Below are 15569 nucleotides of genomic sequence, written 5' to 3' on the forward strand. Positions count from 1 at the left end.
CTGGGCTCTCCTCCAGTAGGCTGAGTGTGAAGATGGGCCCCTGGGGCCCTGGCGTGTTGGGAGTCCCACTTACATACTGACAGTGGAGCTGTCACATTGAGGCAGGGAGTCCCATCCCTGCGTCCTACCCTTTGTCACCCTCATTCCAGGCCCTGTGATTGCGTCTACAGAACGCTTGGGTTTTACACAGTGCGATCTAAAAGCCACGACCCTAGACCACCTCTGTCCCTCTGGCTCCTCTGCTCCTGCCAGGACTTACCCCCACGGCCAAGGCCAGGGAGAGCACGCTGAGGCCTGGCTGCTGCCACCCCCCACCGGGCAGCCATGAAAGGCCCGCGCTCAGACCCTCCCCCCTCCAGAACCCTTGATCAGACCTCAAAGTCTCTGCCACGTGCAGATTCCAACCAGCAAGGTGACCTTGAGCAAACCTCTTGCCCGGACCTCCGGGCCTTGTCTGCAAAACAGAACTGAGAGTAACTCCCCTTTGGAAGCCAAGAACCTGGGGCTGAGAACCTCTTAAGAAAATTAAGAAGAGCCAGGGGACACTGAGCACCTACAGGACAAGACAGCTGGGCAGTCCGAGCCATCACTGCTTTGACTGCCCTCATCTGACCAGGGAGAACACGGAGGCCCAGAGAGGTGAAGAGACCGACCGAGGACGCAGAGCGAGGGAGTGCAGAGCCGAGGCTAGGACGCCTGGCCTGGCCCTTGTTCCACTTCCTCTTTACCCCCCCGGGGAGCCAAACCGCACTGGGAGCCTCTGCTGTGGGGTGTGACCTCTCTGAACCCCCACACCCCCATACATCTTACAAACAAGGACCGCGAGGTTCGGAGGGGCTGAGTCCCCCGCCCGAGGCCAGCCAGCCATCCACATGGGAGCTGGGGACCCAGGTGCGTGTGACTCCACATTAGCCCAGCACGCAGCCAGCTTCCACCCGGCGCTCAGACGCTGGGCTTCTCTGCCCCCACCTGTCCCCGGACCCGTGATTTACCAGTAGGTTCCTCCCGCAGCCTTTACCTGCGCACCACCCCCTCATCAGCGCCCCCACCCCCACCCCCAGGAGCCTCCAGGCTGCGGGGCAGGTAGCTGCAGATGTCCCGGCCCCAAGTTGCCCTCTGCTCCTTTCGGGTTCTGTCCCTCCTGGGAGGGGAGGGCAGGACAGCTCTCCTCGCCTCCCAGGCAGTTAGCAGAGCCGTGGTTGCTGCTGTGTCTTCCGGCAGCCTGGTGATGGAGAGATTATTTCTAAGCCATTCCCGTCCCCCCCCCCCCCGCCCCCGCGTCTCTTGCAGGACCACACTGGCTGTCCCCGTGGGGCTCCGAGTGCAGAGCCCGCCGTTGAAGCAGGACAGCTGGCTGGCTCCCAGCACAAGCCCCTAGGACTCCCACCTCTCACCGGGGAAGGGGCTTCTGGGTCCTTCTAGAAGCCCCAGCCCACTGCCCCAGGGCCGTTCTGCAGCTGCGGGAGAGAGAGGTGCAGAATGAATGTCCCTCCGCTTCCGGGAGGAGGCAAGGGAAGAGAGGTTGGAAACTAACTCTGCCAGAGACTGCCGTGTGTGGGATTTTTCTTTTCTTCTGCTTCATCTCCACCACAAACCTGGCTCTTCCCTGGCCATCGGGACACGGGCTCCCCTTGCCAGGTAGAGAGAGAGTGGGAAAAGGGCTCCCAGAGACAGGAAGGTGAGTTCAACTTTGGGGGAAGAAGTTAGTGTTTGCTGCAGGGGTGGGGGGGGTGGCTTGCAGGACGTGTGACATTCTGGGCCAAAGCGCTGCTGTTTTTTTGAATGAATACCTTTCCCTGCCCGGGACAGAGCTGTGTGTGCCGGCTGGGGCGGGGGGGTGGGGGGGGTGGGGGGGGGAGTGGATTGCAAAGTTGGGTTTGTGCAGTGAATGCAGACAGGGCAGGATTTTTTTTGGGGGGGGAGGGGGTTGTCTAGAAAGAGCCCCCCCCCCCCCCAGGCTGGGAGACAAGAGTCCTGGGTTGGACTTGGATTCGCTCTGTGACCTTGGATGAGTCACTTCGGCTCTCTGGGTCTGGGGTTTTGCACTGGGAAACGGAGAGCACTTGGGAAGGACTCCCCGGATTTCAAAATAGTTCTCTGTGCAGGCTGCTCGCCTTCCTCTGGCCATACGCCGTAAAGGAAGTAATGCATACAGAGTAACAGAACGCTGGGTGGTGAGCAAGTGTGAAACGCACAGGCTGTGATTCAACTCTTCGCTGCCTGCTCGAATCTAGCTGGCGCTGAAATTGAGAGCAACTTTTGTTTCCATTCAGCCGCCGAGTTTTTGTCTCCATTGGAGTGCGTTTTGGAATGTAAGGTTGTAGAAGCTCTGGAAACAGCTCTGGCTAGAAGCGGGAGCGTGGGGAACGGCGGCAGGGCGCTGAGGCCGCGAGAGGTGGCAGAGATGGTTTTTTAAATGCACGGGTTACATCTCAGGCCCTCATTCTAAGCCAAGCGCTTCGAATAGGTCTAAGATGGAGCGCGCATTAGACGTCCCTTCGCTTTGCAGAGAACAGAGAGGGGGAGTAATGGCTCAAGGTCACACAGCAAGGGTGGCTCAAGGTCACACAGCAAGGGTGGCCGAGGCAAGCACCCCGGGGAACATGGAGGGGGGCTGTCGTTGATGGCAAAAGTCCTCCAAAGGAAGAGGCAAAGGAGGCCACTGCGGCGTGGCTCCTGAGAGTCAGACGCTGCGCTTAAGCACAGTCACATTCTGTGTTACTGAACCTTTCTGGGCCTCCGTTTGCTCATCTGTAAAATGGGAAATTGTTTACCTTGTGGAATTGTTGAGATGCGTTACTATAGAGGAAGCGTGTCGATTGGTGCCTGGCACCTCAGAAGCGCCCAGAAGCGTTCTGAATAAGCACTTCCTGGACATCACTGCACGGAACCCTCCCCGTGCCCAGTGAGGTGGGGGTACTCAAACGACCCCAGCTGTCCAGACGAAGCAAAGGGCTCAGAGAGGCTGAGCAATCCACCTGCTGTGGCAGTCCGTAAGGGACCAGAACCTGGCAGTGAGCTTGAGACAGACACCCTTACACTCTTCAGCTCTATTTTACCAGCTGTACCTCCCGAGATTGGTACAAGTCTTGTGCCTGGCATGGGTGGAGTGAGAGGGGAGAGGTGAAGCCACGTGCCCAAGACCACAGAGCCTGGAAGGGGCACAGCTCTGACCTGGGAAGGGATGTCATCATCTCCTTGGGTCACTGATGGGTCCCAGGCCCAGAGTAGGTGCTCAGCAAGTCTCTGTTGGAGGATTTGAAAAATGAACCATGCAGATGCAGTGGTGAAGCTGCATCGGGGCGGTCGAGGACTCCGCCCTGAGGTTGATTTCTCTCTCTTGTCTTACCTTCCCCCTTCCCTCCCCCCCCCCCCCCCCCCCGACCCGGTGCAGGACGTCTCCAGCAATGTCCATGCCCTTCAGGGCCAGGGGCCTACCTCCTGGACACCGCCACCGGGGCCCCTGCAGCCCCCTGGGTCAGCCGCCACCCAGCTCCATGCAGCCGCGCTCCCTTAAGGGGCTTTACTACCGCAGGGCCCGCAAGGTGGGCGCGCTGGACACCTCCCCCGCGGCGGACCTGGAGAAGGAGATCCTGGTCAACGTCGGGGGCCGGCGGTACGTGCTCCCCTGGAGCACGCTGGACGAGTTTCCGCTGAGCCGCCTGAGCAAACTCAAGTTCTGCCGGAGCCACGAGGAGATCGCGCAGCTTTGCGACGACTACGACGAAGCCACCCGGGAGTTCTTCTTCGACCGCAGCCCCAGCGCTTTCGGCATGATCGTGAGCTTCCTGGCGGCCGGCAGGCTGGCCCTGCTGCGGGAGACGTGCGTGCTGTCCTTCCGGGAGGAGCTGGCCTACTGGGGGATCGAGGAGGCCCACCTGCGGCCGTGCTGCCTGCTGGAGCTGCTCCGGAAGCTGGAGCAGCTGCGCGAGCTCCGCCAGCAGGAGGCGCTGCACCTGCGGCGCGAGGCGCGGCGCCCCCCCGGGGACCCGTCGCGCTGGGGGGTCTTCATGAACTGGCTGCGGGAGACGGTGGAAAACCCGCGCTCGGGGCTCCCCGGCAAGGTCTTCGCCTGTCTGTCCATCCTCTTCGTGGCCACCACGGCGGTCAGCCTGTGCGTCAGCACCATGCCCGACGTGAGGGCCGAGGAGGACAAGGTGAGTGCTCCCCGCCCCCGGCCCCCCAGGCTCCAGGCCCAAGAGGCTTAGGGCCCGTGGACCGGGCTCCGTATCTTTTAAAACAGCAGAGGAAGAGATTATTGTCCAGCGGGGGGGGGGGGGGGGGGGGGGGGGGGGCTGTGTGCCCGTTTAGATCAATGCCATTGGGAACGTTTGGGGATGTTTTTGGTTTTGCTTTGTTTTGGAGGAAAAGGCGCATGAAGAGCCTAAGGCCGGCAAAAGTCACAAGGTGGCTCTGCCTCTTGGTGGCCTCTGTTGACAAAGCCACCCCTGGGCTTCGTGTGAGCCGGGCGGGCCCAGCTTGCCTCTCCCCGCTCTGTGACCGCGGGCAAATTGGTTCCCCTCTCTGAACCTCAGTTTCCCCCTCCGTAAAGCGAGTCGCGTCGCTGTGAGGGTTCACGCGCTCCGTGCACGTGTCATGTGTTTACTGAGCAGCTACTCTGTGCCACGAGCTGTCCCTGGCCAAAAATCCCTGCCTTCTGGAACCAGTGTCCTTGGGGGCATCCCGGCTCCACATTCAGGTGGAGAAAGTGAGGCACAGGGCGTTTAGCTTTCTTGGAGTTACAGAGCAAAGACCCTTAGTTTTCCTGCTTGTTACTTGGCCCCTGAGCCTCCCAGTCAGGCTCACTGGATGGGGAACTCGGAGCTGAGTAAACTTCTAAGTGACTCTGAACCCCTCCTTCCTTGCCAGGGGCCAGGTAGTCTGAGAAATGAGATACGAATTCGATATTTTGTTGGAAAGTTTACTAGAGAGCTTCAAACTGAGAACTGGATTGTTCCTAATTTAAAATGTTGTTCCTGTTCTGCTCTTACATTCCTCCATGGCTCCCCATTACCCTAGTTTTGGAACTTGCATTATGGTAGACACAGGGAACTGATAAATAGAACACGCGTATAAGATAATGTACCCTGTGTATCCACAACTGTGGTCCGTGTACAAAACTTCTCTTAAAGATATAGCCCAGGGCAATCTGGTAGGATCAGAGAACTTTCCAGAAAGAAAGGACTTAGATGGAGAACGAGCCCCTGCCTCACACAGAGCAGGCTCTCAAATATTTGCTGAATAACATGTATCTTGTGCAACCGATAAATGTTTTGTCCTAAAGCAAACCAACCAAAACGTTTTGACTTTCAAATAGCTTTTTTCTCCCCCCCCCCCGGGGGGGGGTAGGGGTGGGGGGAGGAGGACTATAGCTCCAAATAGAGACATTGTTTTATTTGTTAACACCAAATGATGTGATTTTAGAGCCTGCTTGTTCACAGAAATATTTACACGTAGACACTGCAGTACAAAATTAGGACAAAAAAAGTGGCCTCTGTCCCCCGTCCTCAGAAGGGTACTCTTGATCCCAGCTGCTGAGAAAGGACCCCCTAGATTTCCATAAACTTGTTCCTCAGGGATTTCCCGGAAGCCAGGATTTAGACCCCCTGCAGAGGGACGAGGTCTTTTCAAAGCCTAACGCTTTGAAAATTACCCCGGGTGTGAACCCAGGCTTGGTTGGTTGGGGACTCAGGAGATCAAATCAGAGGTCGCTGGGAGGCCCGCAGGACCGGCAGCCCCCTCCCACCGCCCATCTGGGCTCAGGAGCCAGGCTGCTGGTTCTGCTCTTGGGGCAAGAGGGCTTGTGCCCTCAAAAAAAGGGTGTTTTTTTGTTTCTTTTATTTTTTAAATGTTTGTTTATTTTTGAGAGAGAGAGGGAGACAGAATCTGAAGCAGGCTCCAGGTTCCGAGCTGTCAGCACAGAGCCCAACGCGGGGCTCGAACTCACAAGCCACGAGGTCGTGACCTGAGCTGAAGTCAGAGGCTTAACTGACTGAGCCACCCAGGCGCCCCTGTTTCTCTGTTAAGATAGTAATTTGGAGCTCGGGGAGGCCGGGGAGGCTGTCTTTGTTTTTTTGAGGCCGTGTCCTTACATTTACATAAGGAGATAATGTTCTTTTCACCACTGCCTGGGTATTTTGTATTTGCCCTCGGGGGACGGTTAGCTGGCCAGCTGCTTCTGGGGGCCATGCTGTCCTGGGGGACAACATCTGCTCAGATGAATTGACGCCACATGAGTGGACAGACGTGCCAGGACTGGGACCCACAGACCTCCTCCATCAGGCTCTGTGCAGTGCTGGGAGGCGGGCGGGGGGGGGGGGCAGCTTTCCTTTTGCTTTATCTTCTACCTTCTTCCAGCAAAATCTCTTAGAGTCAACTTGGCAGTTGGGAAGAGGGGTCTGCACTGGAGGTCGCAAATTAAAACGGAAGCGGGGGTGGGAGGTGGGGGGGGAGGCAGGGTAGACAAGAAGGGCTGAGCCGAGTCCCTAAAGCAGGGGGAATGGTGCTGGTGCCTGAGAAGCGCTTAGTAAGTGTTGGTCTGATCAGCCCTCGGTGGCAGACACTTGACAGGAGATGCCAGCATCCGACCTTCCATTCCTTCGACAAGCTACCGAGGGCCCACACGCTGCGTTCTTCTAGGTGCTGGAGGCAGGAACGCAAATTTACCTTCCTGGTACGTTTACGGTCTTGTGTGGTCCCCGCGTCTACCAAGTTCCAGCACTTTTCCACGGCTCCCTCCCCAGCCCTCCCCCGTTCCCAGCCCCCCACCCCAGCCACCACCCCTCCGGCTTTCCGCCTCCACGGACTCCCCCCTCTCCACACATTTCAGTGCACGTGGAGTCACGCACATGTGGCCTTTTGTGACCGGCCTGTCACTCAGCGTGGTGTTCTCAGGGTCCGTCCGCGCAGCAGCTTGTGTCGCTGTCTCATGCTTCTCGTGGCCCAGTAATAGTCCGCGGTCTCCTCCACCATTTGCTGACACACCCCTCCAGCCTCCCCAAGGGTCCGTGGAACCCACACCGCAGCGGCCAGTCGTCCCCTGCCCCTCTCTTGAATCCTGCCTCTGCTCCGTAAACGGCACCTCGCTCTCAGCAGCTGCTCTGTGTTCGGTGACATTCGGTGGTTGCCCCGGGGAGTTCTTCTTCCCCTAGCTTCTTGGGTTTGGGGTTCATTCCCCTCCCCGCCCAGCCTCCTCTCCCTGTATCCGGGCCGGCAAGAAGCATTCCCTGTTTCCGGGGCAGGACCCACTTTTCCTGACTCATTGCAGCTGATTCTTCCCGTTTCGTCACGCTCGCCTGTCTCCATGCCCCTGGCCCCCATCTGCCCCCCTGGCCCCCGCTTCCGGAGCCCCTGTGTCCCAGGGCTGGGGAGCAAGGCGGCTGGGACGGGGGAGGAGAGAGAGGGTCAGGAAGGGGCATCACGGAGGGGAGAGAGGGCAGAGCCCGAACTGGCTCCCAGGGGAAGCGCAGAGGCCGGGAAGAAGAATGAGTCAGCAGGGCGAGGAAACAGCCCTGGACCCAAGGCCAAGGCCAGGGCACAAGTGGAGGAATTCACAGGCAAAAGGGAGAAGGCCCGAGCTGCTGTGTGGATGCGGGCCAGCACCGAGCTACCAGGAGGCAGGAGGTGGCCAATTCGGGCCATATTTCTGAGGTCCCGGGGTGTGAGGAAAGCTCCAAGGTCAAGCCCTGGGCCCCAGGTCCCTCCGGGATGGAATTTCTGGAACTGGCCGTCCCTGCACCTGCAGCATCTGCGGGGGCAGCCTGTCTTTATGGGCCTCCAGGGACACTGGCCTTGCCCTCGGGAGGCCCTGGCCGTCCTCTGACCCCAGAGCCCTTTACAGAAGCCCCGCTCCCAAGCTTGGGGAAAGGGTTTGCGGCAAAGTTGTGGGACCCCTCAGTGGCTCGCCCAGAGGACCCGACCAGCTCCGGCTCGAGCCTGGAGCTGGTCAGGTCCTGCCTCCTTTTTTATGAAGCCATTATAGTCCACATGCCAAGATGCACCCTTTTAAAGTGCACCCATCAGTGGCTGTGTGCAACGGTCACTGTCCCAGAGCATGTGGATCCTCCCACAAAGAAACCCCGTCCCTGCTTCCGGCGGCTCCCCAAGTCTCCCCCGCCCTCCCAGCCCCTGGCGACCACGAATGTCCTTCTGTCTCCCTGCGTTTGCCTTCTCTGGACGTTTCACAGAAATGGAGCCCTGCGGCGTCTGGCCTTTTGGGTGCGGCTTCTCTCACGGCGCGTGAGGCCGTGAAGGTTCACCCAGGCTGTCAGCACTTCGTTCCTTTTCGGGGCTGAGTGATAGTCCGTCGTATGGAGAGAGCACGTTTTGTGGCTCCGTCCATCAGCCGACGGGCATTTATGCTGTTTCCGCTCTGGGCTACAGAATAACGCAGTTATTTTCCGATGCTTGCCTGCTGGGTATATAACGGTGCTTTCTGATGTCTGCCCACGAGCAGGATTTGCAGCTCGGATAGCAAACGTGTGTTTAATTTTGGAGGGACCACCCCCCCGTTTTCCAAGCAGCTGAGCCCGGAACGCTAGAGCCTGTGACATCTTCACAGCCTCAGCAGCCCTTGCTCTGTCCTGTCTTTATAACCCTCGCCTCCCCACGGAGTGTGGACTGCCATCCGACTGTGGTTTTGATGTCTGACCCTGATCTGTTCTTCGCCTTTTCGCGGTGGAAAATGCCAGGCGTTTACAAAGCAAGTGGAGTAAGGCTGAGCCCCCACGGACCCATGACTCAGTTTCCACGGATGAATCAGGCTTCTCTCTCCCCTCCCTGCCCACCCCGATCGCTGATTCTCGCTGGTGTTCGTTTTGGTTTTACTTTGCAGTCTTATAGGCCCAATGTACATACACTGAGACGCACGGGCCTTGGCTGTGCAAGGAACGGCCAGTGCACACATGTGTGACCCACACCCCGCTTCCCCGAGCACAGCGCCCATCTCCCCAGGGAGCTGTCCCGTGTCCCCCCACAGCCGGTCCCCACCCCACCCAGAGGTGGCCGCTCTTTCGGAGATTCTGTCCACCACCTCCAATGTCACATAGACGGAAAAGCTGAGGGCGTGTTCTTCTGCGTCAGGCTTTCTTGGTCCCACATCCTGAGCATGAACGCCCGCGGCGTGGCCTGGCTCACCATCTGGTCTCCATTAGGCCTGATTCACCCTCTTCACCGCGTGGAGGAACCAAAGCGAGAGACGAGGCCCTCCAGGAGGGTGACCAGCCGTCCTGGTTTGCGCGGGACTCGGCGGGGGGCGGAGGGGAGGGGGTCCGGTGACCTGGGACTTTCTGTGCTCAAATCCGCAAAGTTCTGGGCAAACCAGGATTCGTTGTTCACCCTACCTGCAAAATACAACCAGAAGCTTCCTCCTAGAGAGAGAAGAGGTAACTTTTTCATTTCCTTCCTATTTTTCTCCGAACGTGGCTGGCCTGGGAATTACTTGCTCAGGTCAGGCCCCATAAATCCCCGCCGCGAGGGGGGCATTTCTTGGAGGCCCAGTGTGGGGAGGGTGGTTTCAGGGTTTGGGCAGAGCAGCCGTGCAAGGCAGAGTTGAGGACAGCTTGCTGCAGTGCAGGGAGGTGGCCGCAGGGAGGTGGGGGGTGCGTGCCTTGAATAGCCAAACACCAGCACGCACGGAGGCGGAGGGAGGGCCCACAGAGGCTTCTCCACCTCTCCGGAGTCACTTTCTTGAGCTGTTGGGTCCCCGGTCTGGAAGGGCTATTCCCAGGCTACCAGAAGTCCCTGCGCCAAGGGGAAAACGCCCAAAAGGTCAGCGACAAAAGCAGCCTCGTGGAGACAATCCGGCCCAGAGTCTGAAACACTTCCAGGTGCCCCTGGGTCCCCTGGAGGGCTTGCCAAGGTGCAGATTCCTGGGCCGCACCCCAGGGCTTGATTTTGTGACCAGAGCCCAAGAATCTGCATTTGCCACAAGCCCTCTGGAGGGATTCCCACGCAGGGCGTGCCGAATCGGCTTTGAGAAATACGGCTGCTGTTCCGAGCTCCTTCTTGAAAACTGAAGCACAGAGAGGGGCAGTGACCGCTGCAAGGTCACGCAGCGAGTCTGCAGCTCCTGGGGAGTCAGGGTCCAAAACTCGTGAGCACTCCCAGGATTGTGAAGCAAACCCCAGGTGGTGCAGGGGGGACAACGGGTTCGCAGCCGAAGTGGAGCCACAGAGGCTCTGGACTCCGTGCCCTCAGCAGCCCCCTCCCCGCCTCCCGCCTCCACCCCTTCGGTAGACCGGACAGAGGTCCAGGGAGAAAGCTGCCCGGGCCCGGACAGGCAAGTTGAGATGGGGCCAGATCACCCGTTTCTCTTCCTCTAGCGGCCAGACATAAAAAGCATTGCATTTCCATTCAGTATTCCTGTGGGCCCAGGCCCTAGAAATAATTTCTTTTTCCACTTGAGAGCTTTTTAATCCAAAGAAAACTACAGTTGTCAACATCATGCTTTTCACTCAGGCAACTGGCTGTGGTCACTCATTCGTTCCTTCATCCATCATCGCGATATGTGTGTGTGTGTGTGTGTGTGTGTGTGTGTGTGTGTGTGTGTGTGTAATACTTGAAGTTGGGTTCTCAACTCTGGCTCTTCATTAGAATCATCCATGGGACTTCTGGAAAGTTCTGCTCAGGCTCAAACCTAGATCAACTAAATTAGAATTTCTAGCGGCGCCTGGGTGGCTCAGTCGGCTGAGTGACTTCAGCTCAGGTCACGATCTCACGGTTCATGGGTTCGAGCCCCACGTCAGGTTCTGTGCTGACGGCTCGGAGCCTGGAGCCTGCTTCGGATTCTGTGTCTCCCTCTCTCTCTGCCCCTCCCCAGCTCGTGCTCTCTCTCTCTCTCTCTCTCTCAAAAATGAAGAAACATTTTTTAAAAATTAGAAAAAAAGAATTTCTGGGGTCCTGGCCCAGACATCAGGATTTTCCCAGCCACCAGGTGAGACTTGCGAGTCTTGTTGAGGTGTAAAGTCCGATTCCTTGAGGGATGGGGTGGGGCCGGAGATTCTGGGTTTCTTCCCAGCTCTCCGGGGAGGCTGATGCTTTTGGTTCAAGGACCATACTTTGAGTAGCACAGGAGCTCGTGGAACTTTCTGTCAGGAGCCAGAGGTGGGGAGCACGAACCATGCGACAGCCCCCCACCCCAAGCCAGAATCTCCCGAGGGAGACAGACCCTGCGTGAATAGTTGTAGTCACACATCAGAGGGCTGTACCGGGGACCCGGGAGCCCTCCCTGCCCCGCCAGCCTCTGAGCTCCCAGCAGGGACATCTGCTTCTCGATCACACCACCCACAGAGCCTAGGAGCCCCGCACAGCGGGGAGACCTCCATGCATTTTTGTTGGATGAGTGAATGAGGGGTGGCAGGCGGGGCAGTCACCGAACAGCGTCTAGCGGCTGAGAGCGCGTCTCCTCTCTGCTTGTGAGCTCTAGCAAGTCGTTTCGCTGCTTGGAACCACGTCCTGGGCACAAAATGAGGTCGCGCTGCCCGCTCACGGCATCACCGTGTGGCCCACGTGACAGAACTAGGGTGGCGCACGGTACACAACAGGGGCTTCTGTCAGTGAAGGTGAAGGTTGGCCGCTGTCACAAAGAGGCCCCAAGCAAGAACGGCTCTGGGCAAACAGGTGTTGATTCCTCCGGCAAGGAGAGAGAGGGGTGAGAGGGCAGCGCTCGTCTAGCGACCCAGGATGGTTTCCACCTCCCCGTCCCCCCCCCCCCCCCCCGCCCCCGCCCCAGTGCTGCCACCCACCCCTCATGCAGCGTTCTGTCGCCTCCCCAGGGTGAGTGTTCTCAGAAATGCTACTACATTTTCGTCGTGGAGACCGTGTGCGTGGCCTGGTTTTCCCTGGAGTTATGCCTGCGGTTCGTCCAGGCCCGGGACAAGTGTCAGTTCTTCCAAGGGCCCCTGAACATCATCGACATCCTGGCCGTCTCCCCGTACTACGTGTCGCTGGCCGTGTCCGGCGAGCCCCAGGAGGACGGCAGCTGGCCCGGCGGGGGCTCGTACCTGGAGAAGGTGGGGTTGGCGCTCCGCGTGCTGCGGGCGCTGCGCATCCTGTATGTGATGCGCCTGGCGCGCCACTCGCTGGGGCTGCAGACGCTGGGCCTCACCGTGCGCCGCTGCACCCGCGAGTTCGGCCTCCTCCTCCTCTTCCTCTGCGTGGCCGTCACGCTCTTCTCCCCCCTGGTCTACGTGGCGGAGAACGAGTCCGGGAGGGTGCTGGAGTTCACCAGCATCCCCGCCTCCTACTGGTGGGCCATCATCTCCATGACGACCGTGGGCTACGGGGACATGGTCCCGCGCAGCGTGCCGGGTCAGATGGTGGCCCTGAGCAGCATCCTGAGCGGGATCCTCATCATGGCCTTCCCCGCCACGTCCATCTTCCACACTTTCTCGCACTCCTACCTGGAGCTCAAGAGGGAGCAGGAGGAGGTCCAGGCACGCATCCGCCGCCTGCAAAACGGCGCCACGGCCAGCGAGCGTGAACTTCTGAGTGACGTCGACGACCTGGGCCCGGAGGGCCCCGCCTCGCCCGCTAAATACCTGTAACTCCAGGCCCTCCAGGGAAAGGGCGGCCCCGCGACCCATCGCCCTCCGCTGACCGGGCTAGAGATCACCACGGTGGAGACCATCTGGTGGGACGTTTCTAGAGCGCCAGGAGCACTCCCACAGCTGGGAGGGGCGCAAGGCCACCGGGCTTGGCCTGTCGTGACTCGAGACCCCTCTGGCCACCGCGATTCCGGCCGACCTTATCGACGCTCCTTGCTTTCTCCTCTCTCCCTGCCCCTCGCCGAGCACATCCGCTCTTTGTTAGGTCAGTCAGTCATCCCCCAGTCTCCTTCCTTCCCTGTAGTGCTCCACACCCCAGGCTGCGTTCCACATGCCCACAGAACCGAGCCTGCAGGACTCCGTTCCTCCCCTAAGACCCGCTTTGCGGGGGCCTCCCTACCACCAGGGACGGAGGGGCCGGTCACTGCGAACCCTTCTGATCAGATCTCCCCACCACGGCGCGTCCTATCGTGGGCTCCCGCAGGGCTCAGTATGTCCCCTTTCCCCCCAGGATGTTCCATTTTCCCAATGCCGCTGCCCCCCGCCGCCCCCCCCCCCCCCAACTCTGGAAGCTCTCAGCCAAGAAGGCAGAAGCGGCCTCTGCGTTAACCCCCCTGGGCCAGCTGCGCTCTGGCTGGGACGTTCTCCAGGTGGCCAGTTCTTGGCCTTGACAGAGGCTCACTCTTGCAGGACCTGCATCGCCCCTTGAGAGAACCATTCCTGCTGCTGGATCCCCCAGCGCTGCAGAAGCCGCCCCTTCCCACCCTCAGCCGGGCCACCACGGGGGGCGGTATAGCTCTGGTGCGGAAGTGAGGGCACCTTTCCGATCTGCCCCTTGCCGCCTCCCCAGACCGGGCCCTAGCTGCCAAAGGGTATGTTCCTCAGCTTATATGTAAATGTGTTTGTCTATTTATCCGTTCGTTCATGAACTCACAGGCCCTTTGCGTCCCAGGGAGGAAGCGGATGTAGGACCCAGCGGCTCCAGGTCTGGGCAGGGCATGCCGGGGGGCCAGAGCCATGAATCCCGAGCAGTCAGCCCACGCGGAACGTGCATCTCAAAGTGCACGGCTTTGCAAAAGGGCCCAACAATTCTATCAGCTCTTCAAAGGAATCCATGCCTCCCTGTGAAAGGATATGAAGTCGTTAAGTAAATCAACTCTCGTATTTTAAGATGGAGAGACCAAGGCTCGGAGAGGGAAAGCCACCTGCCCAAGGCCACACAGCCAGTTTACTTCCTTAGATCTGCCCCTCCTGAGTCCCAGCGGGACACTCTCTCTAGTGTATCAAGCTTCAGTTCTTAGGCTTTTCTGAAACAGTGCCCAAGCCCTCCCAGAAAACGTTCCAGGTTAAGCGTGTGGCAAGGATGTAACTTTGCCCCGTTACCCTGAGCAGAGTAAGCAAGTGGTCTTGGGAGTAAGTCTGGCACCAGCTGTCACCCTTCCTTTGTCCTATCACAGTGGACAGGCAGCTGATTTCACTGGACCTTCGTTTTCTCACTGATGCCGGGGAGAGGTGGGACCAGACGGCGATTAAAGTCCCTCCCCGCTTGGACAGTGTGGGATTCTGGGAAGCCGAGTTCATTGCAACAATGTATGCCACAGAGGGGCAGGTTGGAGGCCAGAAGAGAGAGAAAACAAGAAAAGCCAGCCCTGGGCCCTGACCATCCACAGAGCTGCTCCCTTAGCAACAATCAAGTAGTTCAAGTTTGAATCGAAATTCGCCGAGATGTCCAGCTGCCCTCCCCGTTCCTATCCAGCCACCTGGGCTCCTCCTCTCCACCCCCCTCCCCCTCCTTCCTGGCTCTGGGCTGTACCTACCGGCTCCAAGCCTCTCACCAGGAGTACTGAGCATCACTTACTGTATAATTACTAGTCACCAGGCAACTGATGTTTTCACATTTTATTTGGGAAACATCAAACACAAAGAAGTTGCAAGAACAGGAAGTGTGTACCTCTGATCCCTGAACACCTCTTTTTTTTTTTTTTTAATTTTTCATGTTCATTTTTCAGAGAAAGAGAGAGAGCACGAGTGGGGCAGAGAGAGAGGGAAACACAGAATCTGAAACAGGCTCCAGGCTCTGAGCTGTGTCAGCACAGAGCCGGACGCGGGGCTCAAACCCATGAACTATGAGATCCTGACCTGAGCCGAAGTCGGACGCTCGACCAGACTGAGCCACCCAGGTGCCCCATACCTCTTTTTTTTTTTTTTTTAACACATGGTACCATTTTGCTTTATTATTTGGAATTTTTTTATTATATACAAATAGTAGGTTTTTCTGGACCATTTGAGAGTAAGTTGGCTACAGCATGGCCCTTCGCTTCTAGAACTTTAGAATATAGTCCCTGGAAAGCCTGTCGGGAAGCCATCCGTCCAAGAGGGGACTGGGAGTCTCTGGAGGTGATAACCAACAAAGCGTGTGTATGTATGTGCATTTCACAGTGCCAAGTGTCCGTGATTTCTTCGGGTTCTCAAAGGAATCCATGATTCCCCCCCGAAAATAGGAGAGGAAGCTCTAAGGTAAACCACTGCCTTCGTTTTAAGCTGGAGAGCCAGGGAGACCCGGAATACTTTGCGGGAGAAGGGGGCGATAGCTGTTCTAAGAGTAAGAATATTTTTTTTTACAAAACCACAGTACGGTTATCAACATGAGCACGTTTACCTTCAATGCAATGGTTTAATCTAATCTACTGTCTGTTCCAATGTTGTCAGTTGACCTAATAATATCCTTTATAGCTTCTCCCCCGACCAGGATGGGTCCGGCGTCGGCTGGATAAGGCGTTTATGCAGCCTATCTCTTTAGCCTCCCATAATCTGGACTGTTTCCACAGCCTTCTGTGGGATTTCTGACACCAAAATTTTGGATGAATATAGCCCTTCCTTTTTAAAAAAAATTTTTGTTTAACGTTTATTTACTTTTGAGAGACAGAGACAGGTGCGAGCAGGGGAGGGGCAGAGAGAGGAGACAGAGAATCTGAAACAGCTCCAGGCTCTGAGCTGTCAGCACAGAGCCTGATGCGGGGCTCG

General features: G+C 58.0%; 1 protein-coding gene across 3 annotated transcripts; it reads left to right on the forward strand.

Moving 5' to 3' along the window:
• The first annotated feature begins 1344 nt into the window (after window positions 1–1344).
• Window positions 1345–14531, forward strand: KCNG4 (potassium voltage-gated channel modifier subfamily G member 4). 3 transcript variants are annotated; one of them, XM_053210372.1, is made up of 4 exons: window positions 1539–1678; window positions 2106–2312; window positions 3395–4157; window positions 11775–14531. In XM_053210372.1, coding segments are annotated over exons 2-4 (1536 nt in total). In that variant the 5' UTR covers window positions 1539–1678; window positions 2106–2310; the 3' UTR covers window positions 12546–14531. The 3 variants fall into 3 exon arrangements, with proteins under 3 accessions (XP_053066348.1, XP_053066347.1, XP_026932114.2); XM_053210373.1 differs by lacking the exon at window positions 2106–2312 and having other exon boundaries at window positions 1345–1678; XM_027076313.2 differs by lacking the exon at window positions 1539–1678 and having other exon boundaries at window positions 2016–2312.
• Window positions 14532–15569: the final 1038 nt, after the last annotated feature.

This window comes from Acinonyx jubatus, chromosome E2 (assembly GCF_027475565.1).
Source record: "Acinonyx jubatus isolate Ajub_Pintada_27869175 chromosome E2, VMU_Ajub_asm_v1.0, whole genome shotgun sequence".
NCBI lineage: Eukaryota > Metazoa > Chordata > Mammalia > Carnivora > Felidae > Acinonyx > Acinonyx jubatus.

Excerpts from the sequence above, each read along its gene's own strand:
- KCNG4 (XM_053210372.1), top strand. Across the intron at positions 4,158-11,774 it reads TGAGGGCCGAGGAGGACAAG|GGTGAGTGTTCTCAGAAATG; the intron begins GTGAGTGCTCCC and ends TCGCCTCCCCAG.